Here is a 23,616-nt window from a genome sequence, read left to right as displayed (position 1 = left end):
ACAACACCACAACAAACTAGTATGTTCAATATATTTTGCTTCAAGAAAAATAAACCCTGCAGTTGTAACAAAAACTGAAAAAAAAGTAATCTTAGACTATTCTGAAATAATCATCCCTATTCAGAGCAAGGTACTTAAGGCAGACAAACCAGGAAAATCAAAAAACTTACACAAAGGATGGCCAGGTTATCTCCACTATGTGAAGAACTTACATTGACTTTACAGTATCAGAGACTAAAGTGAGTCCTGACATATTTTAAAATAAAACCAGCATGTTGTTATTATCAGGTAAGTACACAGTTGCCTTCTGTGTTAGGAAACCTTTAGAGATACTCAGGGTGAGATGTGCTACACAATCATCCAGTCAAAGACTGACAATACAAAAGACAAATCTTGGAATAAGGCTTTAAAATGAGAACATAAAAGTAAAAAGTGTTTAGGGTAACTTCAGTATTTAGTAAAACAAAATCCTGGAGTAATCGTAATACAATGAAGAACAAAAATGAAATAGTCATGGTGCACAAAAAAGCCAGACTATGATGCATAGCTCCTTATTAATTACAGCTACTCAATCACCCTAATTTTCACATTGGTAGACAAATACCAGAACAGCTAAATAACCCTGGACGTACCAAAGTAATTTTGTCTGATTATTTGAATCTGTGATCATATATATATACACACACACACTGTAACAAAAAATAGCTTCATATATGAAACTTTAAGTATGAAGTTTTCAGAAATTAACAAACAAATTTTGATGAAGAAAAGAGACAAGAAAGTGTTTGCCAAGCACACATTTTTTTATTAATTTGCTTTTCTGGGGAGAATAAAGATTGCTTTCACCATAATATTATGTATTTCTACTTACACATAAATTCCAATTCACTCAAGGATTCAATGTTTAGACACAATAGTTTATAGCTACCTGAAGCAAACCTGGCAAAACACCTGTAGCTTTTTTTTTAAAACAAAACATACCATTGCTTTGTTAATATCATTAATAAAACCTATGTTTCTCTTTCTGAAATCTGTCAAAACAGATTTTGAAACTTATTTGAGAACAAGCTGAACTTTAAACCCACCTCTTACTTCCAAAATATTATACGAATAACCTTGAAGGAAATGTTATTTTAGAAATATATATGCTAGCACAGATGGAACATTACTTCAAGTGAAAGGAGAAAGTTTTGCCTATGGAACAAGACTGCTATCTAGAAGTCTTGTAATGATTTTTAAAAAAAGTAAAAATCTAACTTGACAAAAGTAATCTCTTCTGCAAACTCAAAAGTATCCAATTAAAATACTCTTTTTGAATATACAACTCTGATTAATGCCATTTTCCTCTACACTTAATAAAGGACAATAAAAAATATATGAAAAGTTTAAGTATTTTCATACAGCTATTGGTATTAACCTTCTGTAAGACAATGCATGCTTTACGTCTTTCCTTCCTTCAAATTTCTTAGTCTACCCCCCAGCCATCCTTTAATTTTACCTGTGATGGAAGCTATTCTTGCTTCTATTTCAGACATGTCAGCACTCATCCTTTTGGCTTCTCCTGAAACCAGGGCTGATTGTGGTCGTGCACGAACATCTGACAAGCTCTCCACGCTGCTCCCACGAGATGGGGGTAAACTCAAACGACCAGGATCACCCTGTTTCAACAGTCACAAGGTTCAAAAAAGAACTAAAATTCTGCAGAAGCCCATCCATCATACTCACAGCATGTAGGTTAAAATATATTTCTGTAATGTGCATTTTAAAAGTGACATTTAACATTTTTAATTTCATAAATGGTAATAATTTCTGTTACTGGCATACAAGAATCAAATATCTGCAAGTTTCAAAATAGTCTAACTTTAAGCAGATAAAAATTAAGTCAGATTAGGCCAGTATTGTCACAAGAGAATCTTTGTATTTTTTCATCCTAATTTAAAAAAAACATTAAAAAAAAAAATCACATACACATTTAATCCTTTATGGTACAATAATATTTTGGTTCTGAATTAAGGAAGAGATTTTAAAATATGTATTTTTTTTAACCTAATGAATCTCCTTAAATGAAATAAACTTTTTTCTTATTTTGAGATCTTACTAGTACCTTCCAGCTTACCTTTTCAGAATTATTACAAATTTTTTTATTCCCCTTTTCATGTCCTTTTCCTGTAACTCACTGGCTCGAATTTTGTACTATTTTTTAAAGAAGGCTCTGATGTTTTGTTTTCCTTTTCATTATTGTGGTTCAAAATTGCATACTTGGGCTTACCGGCTGCTTGGCTGTGTTTTTCATCTGTTGTGCCAATTTTGACTCTAAACGCTTAATAGTGTCATTGGTAGAAGCTCCTTGGAAGTCACTTGGTTCCATGTTCGCATCACTCTTGTTACTTGTGTTTGTGGAAGTGATGTCCATAAATGAACCTAGAAAACAGTAACAGGAAAAACACATTTGAGAATTTCCATTAAAAATAGTAGAGTGCATCTCTTCACTTGAGCGCTCAGAATCATAGCACGGTTTGGGTTGGAAGGGACCTTAAAGATGATCTAGTTCAAACCTCCCTGCATGGGCAGGGACACTTCCCCCTAGACCAGGTTGCTCAAAGCCTCATTCAACCTGGTCTTGAACACTTCCAGGGATAAGGCATCTGCTACCTCCCTGGGCAATATGTTCCAGCATCTCACCACCCTCACAGCAAAGCCTAATTTGGCTTCAAAGTAACACTACCAAAAACTTTTAATCACAGAATTCTCAGAGTTGGAAGAGACCTCTAGAGATCATCTAGTCCAATTCCCTCACTAAAGCAGGATCCCCTAGAACACACTGCTCAGGACAGCATCCAGGTGAGTCTTGAAAAATCTCCAGAGAAGGAGACTCCACAACCTCCCTGGGTAGCCTGTTCCAGTGCTCTCTCACCCTCACCATAAAGAAGTTTTTCCTCATATTTAAATGGAACTAACTATGTTCCAACTTGTGCCCATTGTCCCTTGTCCTCTCACTGGGAACTACTAAAAAGTCTGGTTCCATCCTCCTTGCACCCACCTCAGAGGCATTGGTATAGCCATTAGTAATGAAAGGCAAGCTGCAAGATTGCAGCAGATCCATTTACATAAAAAGTAAATGGAGTGAAAAAGACAATACACAATTAAGTACTATGATGACATTCTGAAGTCAGTCTTTAGCTTGCTCTGAAATTGTTGGGGTAAGTGTTGTATTAACAACACAACCAGCAACCTCACTCACTATTAATGACCAAATGCATCATTAACCACAGAGGAGCACAAATACCTGAAGAACAGCTGATATATATTCACAGTACTAAGTAATAAATCATATCTTAAAATCATATGTTAAGATGTAGAGAATAGCTAGTCAAGTCAGTGCAATGCTGCAGCTGAAAAGATTCTGCAATATACAGGTCATTAAGCTGCAAAGTAGCCAAGCAAACTTTATCTGAAATTACAGCAATTTGTTTGGAGACAGAAAACAAACCAACCAAGCAGCATAAGGAGAAGACACCTAAGTTTAAAAACAACTGAAGTGGAAAACATTTAAAAATTTTTAAGAGCCAATGATCTTTAGTTTATACCGTTAAAAGGATTTCTCTGAGGGCAAGGCTACCTGAAACACTAGCCCACATTTTGTTCCATTCATTTTCATATTTGTTTCCTTGCACTTAAAATTACTGTATTTACTGCATCTTAAGATAAAACAACAATGTCAACTCCTAAACATTACATAAGAGTGAAAGAGTGTCATTGCTAGCAACTTCATGGGGAAACGAGGAGACCTTAAACCTAGATGTTCAGAGGCACTTTTATTATTTGCTTGTTCCCCATTCAAGGTGCACTTCAGCAAAACCATCTGGCTGAGAACACCATATATGATGTAGCATGAAGTCTTAATTAAAAAAACAGGGTCTTGCCAATGTTTAAGATTTTGGAAAGGCTACCTTTCCCAATTTGAGTTCAAAATCAATATGAAAATGTGTTTTATAATCCATCTGCATAATTTCACATTGCTGTTCTTTTATTTATACAAATGTACCTGTACTAGTGGCAGAATTGCTTTGGCCTTCATCTGAATACTGGCAAGGATACTGCAGAGGCTCATCAGCTCCTGGAAAGTACTGTGAAAAAACAGGAACAATTAGATAAAAGAGTATTAACAAAAAAAAAAAAAGTAAATAGTATCTCATAACATAATTTGTAAAGAAAAATTATATAATATGTTTTTAATAATTAATTTAAAGAGGAATAAATGCAATTCTTTCTAGTAATACACTAAAATACATCTATGACTATTTTCATTCATTTCCACAAATCTGTTTTGAGTTATTATACCTCTCCAACAAGGACAGAAATTATTTACCTTCTCTACTGTAATAATGTAATAATTTTTATCAAAAAGAAAGAGAAGGAGAGAGAAAACAGGCATGCCTTTAGAGTGTGATAAAAGGCATACCTGTTTTAACTCAATTCCCCAAGTTAACAGGTTAAGAAATTATTAAGATACTAAAATAAATTTTATACCCGCATTAAGTGTGTCATTATTTTAACAATTTCCTCCATGGATGGTCGTTGTGAGGGATCCTTGGACCAACAACGGGTCATTAAACTCTCAATTGGTTTAGGTAAGTTTTTGATCAGTGGTGGCCGAGTACCTAGAATTGAAATTAGGAAAAATACTTAATTTTTTAACAGCCTGTAAGATGACTGACAGCCACTGATCTCTCTCCATTATTTTGCTAAATAAATAGAGGAAAACATATACTTAATTGTAGGCTGAAAGAATTGGTCTGTACTTATTTTTCTGTCTTACAAACAAAAACCCGACCAAGTTCCTTTGCACTACATACAAGTCACAATTACATACAAACAATTAAGAATAATAAACTTTTCCTTAAGTAGTGGTTTGAATAAATTCATTGACTGACCCAATAGAAACATATTACAATGGCTAATGAATATGTTACCACTTTCTGAAGAATAAAGCTCTAGATCAAACTGGGAAGCAAGTATTAACAGTCTTTGGTTCTTAATGCTATACTCACACAAAAAGAAAAAAAGGAAACAAACAAACCAACAAACCAAACTATTTTTGAAGGCTGATTTTGCTCTTAAGGACTTCATGAAAAATTATTAAGCACTGGCTTATATTTTGAATTTTGTGTTTTACTTTAACTGTTTAGCTGTATAACTATTCAGCTGTTTTTTTGGCTCAAGTTTCTACTCTTTTCAATATTTCAATAATGAATACAATTAATGGGCATCCAGTTGTGTTTAATACATGCTATGTAGTGACATTTTGCATAGAAAGCAGCAAGTATTAAAACAAGGTATCAACTACAAGTAACACAAATTAAGAGTGCCACAATTGTTTCAAGGGAGATGAAGTGCACTGACCGACCCTTCCTAAGAAGGAAAAGAAGGGGGTAAAAACAGAGAGAAAAAGAAAAAAGAGAAAACTTTTTAAAGGAGAAGTAGGGACAGATAAAGAATTTGTGTTCCCCTAAAGGACACTCCCACACATTACTGAGGCTGATTTATGACTATTATACTTACACTTACTTTTACAATTAATACTTTTATACAAGGCACTCATCATTCCTAATCTCAACTACTCACGTCCTGGAAAAACTGAAATAGAGACTCTCTTAATTAAAAAATGCCATTTACAAATATCTATCTTTGTGCAGTATTATGACTATAATGGTCACTCATCCTATCACTGTCTGCCCCTTTCTCTTCTTCACTGAACAGGATACCTGTGCTCACCTTAGGCTTCTATCATTTAGTACTGAAGCAATGATACCCAGGCAGAGCACCAGCCTCCACTGCTTGTTTCTTAATTGTATCTTCCAAACACGTTCATCCTCTCTTTGATGTTTTCTCTCACAACTGGCAGAAACTCTTTGCAGAAATCCACTGAGCTACTTCACTATCATTACCTTATTCTTGTAAAAACTCTGCATTGCCATGGTACCTAAAACCACACTGTTGAAAAAGTTATACTACTAGCATGAAGATACTACAGTCTATTATTCTGACCAATGCTGTACCACTGCTTTCTTTTGTTCATTTGAATCTAAGCATTGTCACCTCTTTGTATCCCAAGCTCCTCAGGATTTGTTCTGTACAGTACCCAGGACAGCAGAGTCCTGCTCTATGATGACAGGTACCTTGATATAATGCTAAAACAATTCAAACAGCAGAACAACAACAACAACGAAATATGAAAAACATTTTAATGCCTAACAGACCCCTACAGGAGTCTAACAGTTTCTAGCATTTCCAAAGACAGGACAAGTTAGTTAAACTCACACATTTACTGTAGATGCCCAGGTAACAAAAAAAACCCCGAAAGAAAAGACACAATAAAAAGTCAACTCGGCTAATAAAATTGTCATGCACCCAGAGGCATTGAGGGTGTTTTTGTAGCACAATTCAGATCACTTTTAAAATGGAGTGTCATAACAAAATGAACATGACTCTTTTCCCTTACTTTTCACACACTGGTTGCATGTAGCAGGAAATACAAGCATGGAAGCAGCCAAATGCCACAAAATCCTCACTAACACAAAAGTGGCAGTGTTTAACTATAAGTTTTTATGATAAAAATGCATATTTAATGAAGTATAAAAGAGAAAAATTAGTAATTTAAAGCTACACAGTTAGGAGTGTTTAGCGAATTTATAGGTCAAATACACAACTTCAAATGCAGTAAAATATTTTCAACTCACCATTGTGAACTGCCCACATTATGCGGAAAGCTGGGCCACCAATCTCATCAAAAGGTTTCCTGCGGGTGATTACCTCCCAGAGAATAATACCCCAACTGAAAACATCACATTTTTCACTGTAATTGCTACCTGGAAGAAAGCCAGCAATATAATTTGTCTCTTTTCTATGTAACATATTAAAAAGAAGAACAGTCTGAGCTGATAAATACTTCTATATGCTTCCTTTCACTTAACATTCATTTTGCTGAGAAAAAACAGTTTTATAAAGCTGGCTGATTCATGCTAACATAAGCCTGAAATCATTTGACAGTAGGATCACTAAGAAGGCCTCTCTCTGAAAATCAATCCTTTTCACTTGGAATCATCCTGAAATTACAAAATGCATCTGTTTTCTAATATAATATAAAACAATTTATTAAGTTTCAAAATTCTCTTGTATTCAGGATTTAACGTGCTATGCTTGCTTCCTCTAAATACTCTTCTTCAACTCACTTCCAAGTCACAGTATAGTAGCCAATAACATCTCTGTCATATCCAGTGCTCTTTATTAATAACAGATTTTTAGCAGAACTAGTAAGTAACCATATGAACAAATCTGCAGATTCCTCAAATCCTCACCATCTTATTTCCTCCCTATTTATTATTCTTACTCTTTTTGTCATGTCATTACTTAACTAAAGTTCTTTGACCATAAGTTCCATATTTCTAAGATTAATTTTAAAGCTGCAGAAGAGATGTAGGTAATACAGAATAAAGAATAAAAATTGTCAGAGATTGCAAAGAATAAATTTAACACATGCAAATACTGAAAAGAAATGTGAGTGGCTAATGACATGATAACACATCCATGAACATAAGGGGTAAGACACTTGCTCATCTGTCTTCAAAAAAAGAATTAAAATTGGTATTGAGTGGCCAAGAGATTTTTAAAACATAATCAGAAAGAAAGCATAATTGAGACAAATAATCTCATAAACAGTGGAAGTAAAGAAGCCTAGTTTCATCACAGAATCATTGAAGTTGGAAAAGACATTAAAAATCATCTAGTCCAACTGTAACCCAGCTACCACAACCACTAAACTATATCCTGAAACGCCACATCTAAATGCTTCTTGAACACATTCAGGGATAGCAACTCCACCACCTCACTGGGCAGCCTGTTACAATGCCTCACCACTCTGTCAGTTAAGAAATTTTTCCTAATATCCAACCTAAATCTCCCCTGGTACAACTTAGACCCATTTCTTCTCATCATATTGCTAGTTACTTGGGAGATCAACACTGGCCTCTCTACCACCTCCCTTCAGGTAGCTGTAGAGAGCAGTAAAATCTCCTTGAGCCTTCTCCCCTTCAGACTAAGCAATCCCAGTTCCCTCAGCCTCTCCTTGTAGGATATACCCTCCACACCCCTCACCAGCCTTGTTTATCTTCTCTGGACACACTTCAGGACCTAAATATCTTTCTTGTACTGTGGTGCCCATGTGGAAACCCATCATATAGCACCCAGTTGCACAGGCTCTCTTCTACCTATGAGCCATCTTCCCCTACCCCCATACCTCTACCAAACTGTTCAAGGAAAGCAGCATGTGACAGGACAGATCTTGCAGACTGGCCAGTTTGCAAGGCAGACAGGAGAGACTGGCTGCAGCACAAACCATGAGTCTTCTCTAAGTGAAGGCACTAATTTGGACTTCTCCCAGGTACTGCTTTTATAAAACTCTAAGAACTTGGCATCTTCAAAACTCTCTACACCTGTATCAAAGTAGCATAATGTTTTACTGGGTCCAGAAGTTACTGAAGGGGAACAGCAAGTCAGATTTATCAGTCAGCTTTTTTCTCAAAGGTGACAGAAAAAAAGGTATTTGTTAAACATGGCAGATTGCTAAGTGAAGCCAAGCAGTCGTCATCTATGCAGCCAAAGCACTTCTGTGAAACAGTCTGTACAGGCAAATAGTGTTATTCTCCTACTTGAGCAGGGAAATTCTGTTTTGTGGCCGAGAAGTCTTGGAGTAATTCTGAAAACTGAGAGTCCAGAAAAATTGACAGAGTATTCTGTACTGTTTCATTATATAACAGAACAAGGTAGGCTGAAGAAAGACACAACCATTCTTCAATTTATTCAGTTATCCCCAAGCAATTTTAAAATAGTTTCTTCTACATATACGGAAATAAGTAATTTGGGTAACAGTTGGATTCAGAATCTGAGAAACCACTGCTGCACACAGACACTTGGCAAATATATCAAAACCACGTAAAGCAGGGAGATGACTTCTCCAGACCACTCTGCTAATTGCAATGATAATGTGAAGTACTGGCTGGCTAAAAGGTGTTTTATCTCAAATCTAATATTGATTGGATTATTTATCTGATAATCATGCAGAAATTATGCCTATCTAATTGTTAAGTGTCATCAGTCTTCCCCAGCTACACTCCAAGAAATAGCATGTTTTCCAACTTAACTACACTATTAATAACGAGTTTCTCAGTATGTAGGGAAGTGGAGGTACATCACATCTCTAGATTACACAAAAAGCTGACTAAAATGGAGCTACAAGAAAGACGAGGATTGAAAATGAAGGCAATTATGTTCAATTTAGAGACATTAACAGGGAAATTTTAAAGATAAAAGCTGATCAGAGTAGGGAGTGAAAGCAGTTAAAGTGTATTTAAATGTCAGAAGAGCTAGAAATTACTTAAGGATCTTGGAAACAGCACAATCCTGGGTTAGAACCCTGTGGCTGTGTTTTACTTGCTTATTAAAGAAGAAACAGCAGCTGTCTAAAGGTACTTCTTATGTAAATCTCAGCAATGACACAAACATTCCACATCTTCATAAAATTAACTGATATTAATATGCTAGTCAATTCAGTGCTGCTCCTCTAAACTCTGCATAATTATTTAGTAATATACAATCATACCAGTACTTAAATAAACATTAGACTTCTGCCAAGACTCTTTCAGCTGTTACCCAAAACTTTAGCACACTGAAGTAAATGAGATCACACGATGCTCTTTTTCCTATACCAAATTCATACACAGTTGCAACCTTAGAAATAACAGATAATATTGACACTGTAAATCACCCCATTACCTTCAAAAACTTCAGGTGCCATCCAAGCAGCACTTCCCTTGTTGTTGGTCATGTGTGTTTGAATATCACAGGCTGTACCAAAATCACAGATTTTTAGAACTGTCCCCCCAGCTACCAAGAGCAAACTGTCAAAGAAAAAAACCAACAAATTAAAACTGTAGGATGAAATAGTCTAGTAACAAATAACTGGTTGTTGTTTTTTTTAAACCACTAAAAAATTACTCTAATATAGTTGAAGATCTAAGGCTTTGCTTTCAATACTTTAGTTTTACAATTTGAAAAATAAATAAGGTCATTTGTACCTAACCAGAACATATAAAATATTTTATAATAATCAAATATACATTGTAACTTATTAATATTTCTACATGCTAGATTTTAAGTATCTTTAGCCATAGTAAACCACTATGCACATATTGAAAACATGTATGCCAGAGGCTGAAAAACAGTAAGTGCTGTAACAATTTTATCAAATGAAGTACAATCAAGACTCCCATTAATGTCACTTGACTTTGCTATTTATTTAAATGAAAGCACTTGCAATTACATGTTAATAGCTCTCTAAATCAAAACTAGGGATACAAGAAAGATTTACAGTGTGGGTTCATGTTATAATTTTATCTGGTAATAAACTGCAGGCTACAAACAACAGGGGGTGATCCTGTTGATCCCCAAATCTTTGTTTCCAACTAATCTGTGGAACCAGATATGAACCTGTAAAATGAGTTTTTGTTTCAGTGGAAAGTGATGGGAGATTCTGGCAGGGGTAGTGGAACAGGCAGAAGAAAGGTACAGAGAAGGATGGCCATGTGGAGGGAAGAGCTCCAATGTATCAGATTAAATATGATGTTAAAACCAACCAACCAGACAAGCCCTCCACCTAACATTCTCTTACTGAACACCACAACCCTTTGTGAGACCGGGCAATTGTAAATGTCACTGAGTACAACCCCTATCCCTATCAAAATCCTCTTCCATGGTGCAGGGCAGACAGGATGTTTTGCCAGTTTAACAGAAAGTAACTGAGTACAGTTAATTTCCTGTACCATGCACTATCACTGTGTACCTAAAATTTCAAATGCACAGCTTTCATTTAGAATAGTAAATTCAATAAGTTAGTATCAATTAAAAGTATTTTTTTCAAATGCATTGAGATTATTAGAATTGATCTTCAATTCCAATTCTAAGAAAATAAAAAATACGATCCATAAACCTACTTTGGTGGTTTCAGGTCTCTGTGGATTAGAGCCTTTGGTTTCATACTGTGGAGATATGCTACTCCTTGGGAGCACTGTAAACACCAACTCATGGCATGTGCAGCAGTATAATGAGGGAGAGGTTCAGCACCATGCAGCACTGCAAAACAAAGGCACAAACTAAAAAGAACTTTATTGCATATTACAACAGATACAACAGAGTTAACAACACACCAGTCAGAAAGCTCTATGGACTCTAAGTCATGATCAGTGCCTCGTCACTGCAACTGAAAGTATCCTTGTGCAGACTTGTCAAAATATTTTTCCATTTTTAGTATGCTTTTCATATTTTTTGATGTTAAAATTCAATATTAACGTGTTGCTTGTTCTTAGCTATCCCTGGTGAAGTGCATGTTATAGAAATACTCAGGTAATTTACAAGTTCAGGAAGAACATTTTCAGATGTTTTGCTGGAAAACCTAAATAACTTTTATAAAATATAACAAACTGATATCAAGAAACAAACTACTGGACTGAAAAACGGTTTTTAAAAGCACACTTCTTTCTCTTTAGAATTATGAGTTTCAAAGAACCCCAGAATGGCTGGGGTTGGAAGGGACCTATGAAGGTCCACTGAGCATGGTCAAGCAGGCCACCTAGAGCCAGTTGCCCAGGACTGTTGTGATAGCTTCTGAGTATCTCCCAGATACTCATATATATGAAACATACATCTCCAGACATACGTATGAAAAAACTTCATATTTTAGATGATGTTTGCCTTAACACTAGCACTTTGGCTCCAGGAAGACACTATGTTGAAATGATACTCACCATTGTACAGAGAACCTCCTTCAGCATACTCCATAACAAGACACACCTTTGGGGGCAAGGAGGGGACAAAAAATAGGGATGTTTTAAATGTAGGGGTGGAAAACAGGTTTTGTAAACTTGAGAGGAACTGCAAAGTCTCTATACCTAAGCTAAAGGAAAATTTATCTATGAGGTGAAGAGTCAATCTGAATGTGTATGTATAAGAAATGGACATCACTTATACTTAGTTCCCACTTCAAGTTAGGAAAGAAGAGAATGACTTTCCCCTCTGCCCCCTGTCTTGAAAAGCAATTGCTGTCTTCAAACTACAAGTCATTTGCCTTTACTTTTGTTTAGTGGCTTACAAAAATTTTTAAATACCATGTCAAAAGAATTTTACTAGTACTAATGAAAAAGGAATGGAGCATTATTTTAACCAATTAAACAGCCCATATTAGAATTAGTTAAAGGTACATCTGTCCTGTCACAGTTCTTGCTTTTCTGTTTTAAGATTTTGTGGGACTGTCTGCAGCTGTGGCAGAAACAAAGTACATCCTGAAAATGACATATATGAGAATAGGAACTGATTTACAAGCTATGAATCACGCACTGCTAACATATTTTCCTTTTTGTACTGCTGATTTGCAATTAATAGGACTGTAGATATGAATGACATCACATCAGTAATACATCAGATGCTGTTCTGAAAAACTGAAGTATAATCAGTGTTTAGAAACAGGATTTGGGGTTTTCTTGAAAGAATTGATTTCCCATACCAGGGGAAATAAAAAAAACCAAACATACCTGCAAATATCAACCAACTTACGTATCTCTGTATTTCCTTACTGTGGCTAACACAAACAAAATATATATAAAATATACATTTTTCTATACACAAAACACATTTTGTGCATTGATGCTTGTGTATGTTACGCTAGTCATCTTTTGTCACACTGACAAATCTGTAACTTACTGGGTTTAGACAGGCTCCATATAACTTGACAATATTGGGATGGTTTACACGTGACAGTTGACGAAGCTGCAATACAAATCACACTTAATTTCAAACCATGGGAAAAAAGGCTAATACTTTATTTTTCATCTAGAATTCACACACAACAACAATTAAGTTTTATATATCTGCATAACTGCAGATGGTGATTTTAGGAATTACAAGACTGATATCCCTGTTTGCATGTTAATTTATGTAATTAGGTTAGTGTCTTACTGGAACTGTATTTAAAAGAAATGCTAAAGAAATGAAATTTAAAGAAAGTATTTTTTCATGGTGTAGTAAAATCACTTAAATCATAAACACTGCTCAACTATGACCCCTATAGGTTCAGTGCTCTTCCTAGACCCTCCAGTTTTGAAATCCTGGTTATTTGACTTCATAAACAATTTTAAAATTATTGGCTTTATTCACAATATGGAAAACCACTGTCAATCAAAACAAACAAACAAACAAACAAAAAACCCCAACAACCAACCAACCAACACCCCAAAACCCAAAGCTCCAAAAAACCCCCAAACTCCCAACCCTAGAAAATAAGCCAGTCTGCTAATCATAATGTGACATAGTTCCAGGAACCTACTGATGTTTGTACTGACTGAAAACTGGACTATTTTGCTTGGAATTTTTCTTTACCAGTAAGTAGTGGAAGAAAAGGAAAAGGAATTTTTTCCCTTTGCACAGACTTCTAGGCAGCTTATGCTGCTCACCATCTAAGAAGCTAGTGTTATTTTTTTTCTGTACCCTTCAGAAGTTCTAAAAACCCAGAATGGAGTATCACAACTGATGCTTGCACTTTGTAGGGTTTCCTAAATGCCAGTTAACTACTGAAGTATTTCTTGGCTTCTCAGATCTCTTTGGAACTCAAAAATGCTGAGACTGATCAGATCTACTCAGTATTAAATTAGACTCAGACTAATAACATCTTAAACTTTCCATGATAATGAACAACACATAAATATTTACACAGACAGGCCTATTACAAATATATTTCCTTTAACCACTCATTGTGTTAGATTTTCAGTTCTAAAATTAAGAGATTTATTTTTAACATATTTGTATATCTGAACACCCTAGATTCTTACTGACTGAATGCTAAGCAGCACATCACAATATATCTCATTTAAATTACATAATATATCTCATTTAAATTATATGGCTAACTTTTGATTCTCAAAAATGTTACGTATCTTGAAAATTATCAATATATCTGAACTACTCAAGATCTTTCTAAAGAAGTAGACATTGAATGGTTTTTTTTTGATTGCCTTTAAATCAGTTACAAGTAACATTAATAAACTTTTATGTAAGAAAAATCAATGAAATTACTAGATCTCCTGAAAAAAACAAGAAACAGCTTCAAGTATGGACCTGACTGCATGAAGAACCAACACTGTAGCCCCTAGAAGTGTTAAGGATTTTGGTGGGTATTCCAGCTCTACTCTGACCTCACACTGGGACAGAATCCAGGAACTGGTGTTTCCCTGAACTGTGTGCCCTCTTCTCTTTCCCCGCGCCCCCCTCCCCCCCCTTCCCCAGCTTTCCAATTTCTACAGGAAGTGAAATAAAGGAGTTGCAATGTGCCCTGACAGGTGTCCTGTTCTCCATGACATGGGGTTCAGGCCTTTAATAGGCACCACAGACATAGCTTTTAGTACACTAAATACACTCATGAATTTAAGCAAGCAAGCTCTACAAAACCCCACATGTTCCAGCAAACTTACTGTACCTCTACAATGAAGGCTTTTCTTTCAGATTCACTTTCTATTTGTTTAATGGCTACATCTTTAGCTCGCCATTTTGCCTTGCAGACCACACCAAAAGCTCCTCTTCCAACAACCTAGAACCAGATAATAAGAAACAATTGAGTTCAAAGTTGAAATGGTCTCATTTGCTGCACAGGACTTCATAAACAGAAAAGAAATTTACCTTAGAAAACTGAAAACACACAGAATCTTGTTTTGCAACAGCAATTTATTATTATGCTGTCAAAGCATAAATGAAGTTCAGCTAAGCTTCCTCCAGAGATCATTTACAGAAGAAATATGAAAACACAGATACAAACCATTTTGTTATTAGCATGCAGTAACAGTATTTCAGAAAAGCATTATATTAATTATTTCAAATAAGATCTGTTCAGAAGAAAATCAGGGGAATGATAGCAAATATAGTTTTATAGATTTACCAGTGAAATTTTATCTGTCATATTATTTTATGTTTGCTAGTAACAGAAATTAAAAATTCTGAGATTTAAATCCATATGCAAACAATTGCACAGGACTATGCTCAAGTCCAGATGAGGTGTTCAATGTGCTCAAAACTACCTGTTTTCTCACAGATGCCTCAACAGTGTAAGAACAGTAAATTTTCGTTAGAGTCCTCCAAATAAATACAGTGTCTGTATAAATGATGCTTTATTTTTGTTGATGTCTGCTTTCTAGTTTATTTGGAATTAACATTGACTAAAAATACACACAACCAGACAAGAAACCTAAGTCTTCACTGTAACTTCACAGAAGCAGTAGCTTCTCCATACTTTATCATTCAAAAATCCTTTAATGGGGAAAAGGTGGAGAGGAGGGAAAGGCAGAGAGAAGCGGAGGAAATGTGCAGAGAATAGGAGGAGGAAACAAAGCCACCCAAAGGCACAGATGAATCTAAGGAATAAAAGCTCCTCCAACTCCAAAAAATGCAAGACAAGGCAGATGAGAAGGAGAGGAGAGAAAAAGAAATAGACAAGGGTCTAGGGTTCTGTATTTGGCCTGGCAGCCTTTCTACACTGTTGCTTTTAACAGCATTTTGTGCTCACGTTCCTAGTCCTGGATATCAAATAGTATCATATGTATCCTGGAACAAAGTAGACACTTCTAATGAAGTAAAAACTTTTTGGGGAGGTGACTAAGAAACTTACAAATGTGATTACCATAGCAGTTTATTATGGCAAAATTTAATTTGATTGTCTTCCTCAAGCAGGCGATGCACACATATGAGTATTATTTTGGAAGGAAAAACACACTTTCCCAAAATTACAAAGCTCTTCACTAGAAAGTCAGTTATTTATGAGTTTTTTATCCAATAAAAAAGGGAAAAGATTTGGAGTGCGGAGGAAGGAGCAATTTTCAAAATTAAAATATAAAGATGCAATCATTAAAGGACCCATAAAATGTTCAAACACTGGATCCATATTATAAATAGTACACTGATTCTTCAAAGTTCACTACTGAATTCACCCTTTAGCAGGGTGGTTTCTCAAGAGAAAAGTATCATTTATAGGAGATCAGTGAATAAGCATACACATCCAATGCTGAAACAACGCAATCTGCCTGCAGCTCATCCCTTCAGGAAATAACATTTAATAATTTTATCGTGTTTTTTTTTAGATGGCCCCAAATATCGTAATCATCTGGAAGGTAAATGAAGAGTGCTGACCCAGGGAAGTCAACTTGGTAGCCAGGAATGTACAAGATTGTATCTGTCAAGGTTCCATGTCAAAGCAAGCTGACTATCATGTATGTAAACCATGCTTGGGTTAGGTTCTCACTACACCCTTTTTAATAGTGAAGCTGATTTCCCTTGAGAAGGGGGTAGATAAGGCTGTGGGTGCATAGCTCACGACCTGCTAAACACATTAAGGTCTGCAATCAAGGGCCAATTTGAAGAGGGCAAAATATACACATAAAAAAATAGTCAGGATTTTGCATTAAGAACTATGAGAAAAGAAGCACTCTCAATATTTTTGTAAGGTTACATATGGATATGAGAGACAGCTGCCCAGGAATGGTGATCAATGGCATTTTCCTCTTCTGGTTTCCCTAATACACACAAAGGATTTTTCTCTTTTACATTGTGCATCAGGCACTTAGCCTTTCAGGATCTCCTGGATTCTCACCCTCCCCAACAAGTGGTTCACATACTGAGTCCACCACAAGATACTCACAGCAGATACACAGAACATGCCCCATTCTGCCCCATGTAAAAAAGGACCTATTAATTGTAACCTTCTCCCCCAGCTATGATAGGGTCTTAGCTCTTAACATAATGAAACACAAACCAACTACTTTCTTGCTACAACTGAGATTGGAAACATCAACCCATATGACCAAGCCAAGCAGCCTACAAAAATAGCACATCTAAACAAATTGGAAACAGTGAGTCACCTGAAGGCGTAAAAGTCCCCAAGAGACTCCCTTGGTATTTCCTCTTCTCTCTCAGACCACATTTTAAACAATATTGCCCAATTTCTTCGGGCTGGCAGGCCCCCCACCTTCTTCTACTGGCACAGGAGAGTTGTGCATTATAACCCCTCTACACATCTCACACAGCACCATAACCAGACTTACAGTTTAAGAAAAATTTCATCAGTTTTGTGTCTGCTTTAAGTTTGCATTTCACAGAACTGAGCATGTGGAAATAATCCACTGTGCAGGCGTGTGTAACTCAGCCTGCTCACACCCTGAGAATGACTAAGGACAAACAATTAATGAGAGAAGGATGCCACAGAGCAACCTGGGCGGGATGAACTGCACTGGCAGCAGCAATTCTCAGGCATCTGCTCCCTTACAATACTGGGAAACCCAAACTAGTCAGGTAACAGGGAAGAACTCTTCCCACTACTTAAGGAAAAGGAGGCATGCATATGATGATTTGTCCTAGCTGGATACAATTGGCACAAGACTGACCGAGATTCATTTTACAAGGCTCCTTTGCTCCATCTGCCTTTTCTTTTTCATGATTTTTGACTATGGCACTCTTACATTTAATCAGTGATATTGAAAACAAATTGCTATTTGAAAATAGTGCATAATAGTCAGTTAAAAAAACTCAGATACATCTGATAAAATGTAATGAAGCAATCTGAAATGGCATACTGTTCCTCTGAAGATAAATCCATTACTGTTTGCAAGCTTAATATAAAAAACTGGTTAATGTATTTCCAGTTCTCATACTAGAAGAAACATTATTTTCCAATTTTGCCATATTTTAAAATATAATTTCTATTCAACGAAGAAAGTAAGATAAATGAATGTACCACTCAATGCAAAGTTTTACATTGTACCATGAATGTCACAGTATTTGTGCTTTAGTAGAAAAGTGGAATAAATTCCAAGAACCAGATGCACTTTATGAAGTCCTGATGATTACTGAAAAATATTAAAATAATAAAATCGGTGTCAGGCACCAACAGGAAGAGTTTACCAGGCAATTTGTGTCTTAATTATGTAAGATAAAGCTTTGAGAGACCATCAGATACATAAATTTAATGGCTGGTGAAAAGAGTTTGATAAATGACTATGCAGTCAAGGTTTCATAACAATTTATCAGTGACTTGGTGCCTGCTTAGGCAGAGGGCTGAACTTGAGAAGAGGACACGAATGCACTGAATATTTACCTAGGATACAGGGAAAACAGAGAAGAGCTGATCCTCCATTAAAGCAGCTCAGTCTCTTGGACAGCACATGAAAGGAGTAATCGTCAGAAGCAAGGACAATTCTGATACAAACCTAACATTTACCATATGTGAAAGCCCAATATGTTGTTCCTAGTTAATCTAGAAGTATCTTACTTGTAAAAACATCCTTTAGAATTGACAGAATAGTGCTTGTGGTGGATTCCACTTACATGTAATTTTGTTCCTTTCAGTTTTCACTGAACTTATCCTTTAAAGGAATGAGTCTTAGAATTTGTCAAAACAGGTTAAACACTATGTGGTTTCCTTCAACACTGTGTGCTGGAACTAAGTAACTTAATAGCACAGGAAGGAGGTGCTGCCTGAACTTCAGTTTCTTAATTCTCATTCCTTCTTGTCCCCTGCTGTTGGTGCCACACCATATGTTTGGGCAGCAGTGCATATTCTGAATTATATGAAGCACAGTTAATGGAATTATCGACACAACAATCAATAAACAGAAGTTGATCTGTAGCACTGTGTATGTTTGGAAAATAATCTAAAAATAAACACATTCTTTCAGTAAAAGATTTTATCCCTTTAAATATCTTCTAGGAGAAACAAGGAAAATATAGGGCAGATGACACATTCAGAAATAGAATACCAGTGCTACTACTTTTCGGCAGAATAGAATTAATTTTATCAAGAACCACTCAGTAGGTGGCACAGACACATTTTAAACTGGCAAAAATGCTTAAAGAGCTTTAAAGATTTAAAAGGATATGCAAATTGATTCCTCTCCCTGTAAAATTCATACCAGCAAAAAGTTTTACTGGTATGTTTTACTGCATGACAAAGTGACACAGTGAAAGAGAGTGCCATTTGCATGTTTTCCAGATAATGTATTTGGAGTTTTATTTAAAGAATATGAAGCATACAAGATCCCTGGAACAAACATTACCTCTGCCTCTGTGTACAAATAGTATCAAATGCTGTACATAAACAAAGATACATGATACTGACTTGTGAATATGTAGACTATATTGACTGTTAACTATGTAGACTAGAAATCATGCAGGAAACAGAGACTGCAGATATGTTAAGCCCTCAAGCATGCATTTTGTCCCAAGGGATGTGACCAACAATTTACCCTCTTCACAGTAAAACAAGAAAAATGTATCTCTGCTTATTCTGATGCACCTTATTCCCCTATCAAATGTCAAAACTTTCCAAGAATTTATTTCAACTTTGCATTAACTGCACAGGTTTTCTATCCACTCAAAAATATAAAGATAGAAAATTTTCACCTCTATTCATGAAACTTTCATGGTACTGCATGATGGATACCTAGTGCTTTTCCTTCTAAAAAAACCCACCTTGCTGGATATGTAAGACAGCAATAAAACGTAGCTCCCTGGGCAGTAGATGTAGTATTCTCTGAAGAATTCTCTTCATAATTTGCAGTATCTACATGACATGTTTGTTTACAGTTTTGGGAAGAAAAAAAAAAAACCCAACAAAACCCATGTTTCCAACCAGACAGCTTTCTCTAAATTATCTTCAGTATCTATTTCCCTTTCATTCTTGGTATATCTGCAAGTGAAAGAAGTGAAAGGTTTACTGAACTTTTGGATCTCTCAAGCTTCAGACACAAATACACAGCAGGAAAAGAATTCAAGAAATAAAAATAAAAATAAAAAAGGATGTTCTACAATGGTTAGTAAAAAGAGTATAGTAAATATAGTAAAAACTATATTTTTACATATCTTCTATTCTTTCCTTCTGCCAGAGTTCCAGCAGTACCAATAAAACATACCAATATTTTGAGTTTTCACACATCTGCCCATATGACACAAAGAAAGCATATAGATTAAAAAAAGAGAAGTACCAAGGAAGCTATGAACAACAGTTTACAGCCTCTAATAATATGTGTACATTTTCTATCATTCATTCAGCCAGCCTCAAATTCCAACTTTGGTTCCTCTGTGTGTGCTATGCTTTATTAAGCAGGTTGAAACGAATCGGCCCCATGCCACAAATGACTGTGGCCAATACCCTGGCAGCACTTTTAGGAAGGAGTTCAGATCTGCCAATTCTTACAGCTACATTCTTTGACTTGCTAAGTTTATTTGTACTGGTGCTCAACTCGATTCTAAATGTTGCTGTCCCCTTTCTGGGATTCATACAGCAATGACAAAACCTGAAAACAATCCCAGTAAGTTTTAAGTGAACTGAGTAATTTAGTTCAGATTTAGTTTCCAAGTTTCAACTTTAAAGTTACACAAAACACCAAAGGAAAAGAATATATCTCAATGGAAAGGTCAGTCATTAAAAAACAACTTTTATTAATAAATTACATAACTGCTGCTTGCCACAATCTAATACATTTGGTCCATATTTAGGGCATCATCTGTTGTAGCTGCACAACATTGTATAGTTAGGAGTGACTTGGCTATCTGAACTTAGATCTAAGAAATCATTCTCTTTTCAGCTTCTTCAGAACATGTTCATGGAGAATCAAAGTACCATCATGTATGTTTCTAAAATGACAGGTATTTTCAGAAATTCTTCCTTTGCTCTAAATACACAACCAACCATCTTTGCATTTTGATAGCTCAGTCCTTCTAAGAAATGCAGGCACCTCAAGCTAAGATAACAGTTTATCAGGTTATGCTTTCATTCCAGCTTTTTACATACTAATGGTCTTTTACACATCTGTCTCAAGAACTGAACTAATTTTAACTACAGTAACAAAAAATGTGAACAAAATACTTGTATTGATGTTATACTATGAATCAATCTGTTCTGTTACAGCAGTGAACAGGAGATTCTAGTTTTAGACACAAAATGCTGGGTAATGAGGCACTCAGGGTAAAGGACCACAACACTAGTTGGGTTTGTGGGGCTGGCACAGTCTAACATTACCCATCTTAAAAAATATAATAATTCAGCAGCCAGTAAATTACTGCTAGAATCTACTGGGTGGGATAAATAAGGGACAAATGAAGCTTGTTCTATAGTTTTAGGGTTTTTTCTTAGGGAAGAGCCTCCCCCCCAAGTTTCTGAGAGCAGTTATACCATCACTCAGTTGTGACCTTAGCTGCTGCATTAGACATGGAACTTTATATTATCTGATAAATAGACATCTTGCTTTCACCACTGGAATGGAAGAGCCTGTAAGGTTTCTTTCCCACGCATCCTTTATGAAATAAAATGATTCATTGAATAAGTCTGCATGTGTAGAAATAACTGTAAAGTCTAATATTAACACTTTAAGCAGCTTATTAGCCATCTTCTAACACTTGCTGCACACTAAATTTCACCCAGAGGACACTGGCATTGTGTAACTTCCACTATAAATTCACTCTCCAGCTGACACTTCAGCTATTTTCCTATCTAGATTAATGAAGAGAATCTTCCACAAACATAACTAACCAACATTTAAATAGTGATATGAATGAAATTAGAAATATATTTAGAGTAAAATCACAGAAAATTCTGGCACACATTTTCACTGTGGACTAATCTTTTGCCTTTGCTTCTGGATGTCTGGCTTTGGCCCCTGAAGGCTTACTGTCTGAAAAAGGTTTAGAAATTGTAGATGTGGCTGAGTTTAACCCAACTCCACACAACCACCCTTGGCTCTTGAGAACTAAGCCTTCTGTTCTCCTGTCAGATGTCCCAGAGTATTTTTCAGATTTCAAATCACGCCTGCAGTTCTTATCCAAACTTCTTCCAATTTTGCAGACTGGTATTCTACAACTGGACACAATCCTCCAGGGGGTAAAAACAACAGAGGCAGTAACAACTCAGCATTCAGCAGCACCTTATGCAAATCCACCTTAACTTGTAATATAATGGACATTATTGGTCACAGCACCTCATTAACTTTTTAAAACTTAACTACCATAAAGATGAGCAAAAACTAGTTGTCTCACTGCATTCCTCATTCTTGTCTCTGAACTGCTCTGTTCCATAATTGCAAGTACAGATCTCAGTATACTTTTGAAACGTTAATGAAGTTACTCAACTGTTGCAAAAATGTCTGAGGCAGGTGAACCTGCATCTTCTTAATTGTTGGCATCTTCAGTAGGTTTTCTAATACAAATATTTAGAAAGCTTACCTGTTCACCTTAATTCTGAGGGGACTGAGGGTAAACTCTTCTTTAACTACTGTTGCCCAAAGAGATTGTTGAAAATATACGTCAGTGTATCATACACTTTATTAATAGAGTGTTATAAACAATAGTTTTCAAATAAGTTCCACTCTCAGATTGTTCAAAAGTAACTTCTGACTACACAAACACAGTAATGATTTCCAACCTGGCTAAATGAGACAGTAACTGGGCAGGCCACAGCATACATGACCAGACATGCATCTTTTGGCTGTGCAATCGAAGGCATACACAAATCATGTGATGGAGAGGGCTCTGCTTTGGTCATGTATGGGACTGTTATCAAGTTACGTGATGGAGGAAGGGCTGTGGGATTTTCAGGAAAGAGTGGCAGGCAGCAGGTTGCCAGAACAACTGAAAACCAGTCTGTCCATTGCTCAGATGCGAAAGTTCCTCTGGGAAGAAGACACAGTAGTATTTAGGCTAGATTTAAACATGACATTTTAAAATAGGGCTGTTAAGCTTTCTACTGTTAACTTTATTTCAGTTATATTAAGTTTTCAGATAAATTCTGTAGTTTCATTTATTCAGTTTCTAATTATTTGCTTATCTAATAAGTGAAAACTTGAGACATTGTCACAGCCAAAAGTTTGCATGGTAGTGTAGGGAACATTTCTGTTGAACCCAAGTTTTCATTTGTTTCTCCCCTTCTGGTTTTGAAGATGCTCCCATAGTGTCACATAGATTTTAATTTGACTCCAACTAATTAATAATAATGATCTCTGTATTTTACTTCAATCTGAACACTTTAAATAATGAAAAGGCAGCTTGAAGTTGGAGACATGTTTGACTGGAGGGAAGTAACAGTACAGTAAGTCATGTGCATGGTAGCAAAACCAAAATATGGTATTTTCTTGATACTATAAAGTTCAGTCAAACCTAAATGAAAGAGCACTTATAGATCTTGCATTTATTAGCAAGGACTCAGGGCATGCAAGTATTCCAGAACTTCAATATCTATTAATAAACCAGTGGCAGAGTGGGACTGCTATCTGCTGACAAGACAGCCTTGATAATACAACAGCAAAGCTATGATTAAACAAGCATTCGAGTTCCCAGTGTAGATCTCTTGACACTCAGTTTTGAAACATCACAAGTTTGCCAAGCATTTTAAAATCTGACCATTTTGAGTTCTTACAGCCATGCAGAAACCCTTGAAAACTTCAGAGACTGATGAAGTGAGAGCACAGAAAATCCTCAGTAATG

At 35.9% G+C, this 23,616-nt stretch overlaps 1 protein-coding gene across 2 annotated transcripts in view; it reads right to left on the bottom strand.

Annotated features, from left to right (window-relative positions):
• MAP3K7 (mitogen-activated protein kinase kinase kinase 7) overlaps positions 1-21,989 on the bottom strand; it is a 42,077-nt gene extending 20,088 nt beyond the window's left edge. Inside the window, exons 1-11 of one of the 2 annotated variants that reach the window (XM_010000494.1) lie at positions 21,966-21,989; positions 14,579-14,689; positions 12,811-12,876; positions 11,859-11,904; positions 11,049-11,187; positions 9,832-9,956; positions 6,741-6,869; positions 4,531-4,661; positions 4,046-4,127; positions 2,270-2,421; positions 1,499-1,658 (exon numbers count right to left, since the gene is read on the bottom strand). In XM_010000494.1, the coding sequence (XP_009998796.1) occupies positions 1,499-1,658; positions 2,270-2,421; positions 4,046-4,127; positions 4,531-4,661; positions 6,741-6,869; positions 9,832-9,956; positions 11,049-11,187; positions 11,859-11,892 (952 nt within the window). In that variant the 5' untranslated portion in view covers positions 11,893-11,904; positions 12,811-12,876; positions 14,579-14,689; positions 21,966-21,989. Of the gene's footprint in view, positions 1-1,498; positions 1,659-2,269; positions 2,422-4,045; positions 4,128-4,530; positions 4,662-6,740; positions 6,870-9,831; positions 9,957-11,048; positions 11,188-11,858; positions 11,905-12,810; positions 12,877-14,578; positions 14,690-21,965 lie in introns of those variants that run through there. The other variant, XM_010000493.1, reaches the window with a different exon arrangement.
• Between the last annotated feature and the right edge of the window lie 1,627 nt (positions 21,990-23,616).

This window comes from Chaetura pelagica, unplaced genomic scaffold (genome assembly GCF_000747805.2).
Source record: "Chaetura pelagica isolate M959 unplaced genomic scaffold, ChaPel_1.0 scaffold174, whole genome shotgun sequence".
Lineage (NCBI taxonomy): Eukaryota > Metazoa > Chordata > Aves > Apodiformes > Apodidae > Chaetura > Chaetura pelagica.
Note: the sequence above shows the minus strand (reverse complement) of the source record. Positions and strands in the feature narration are given on the sequence as shown.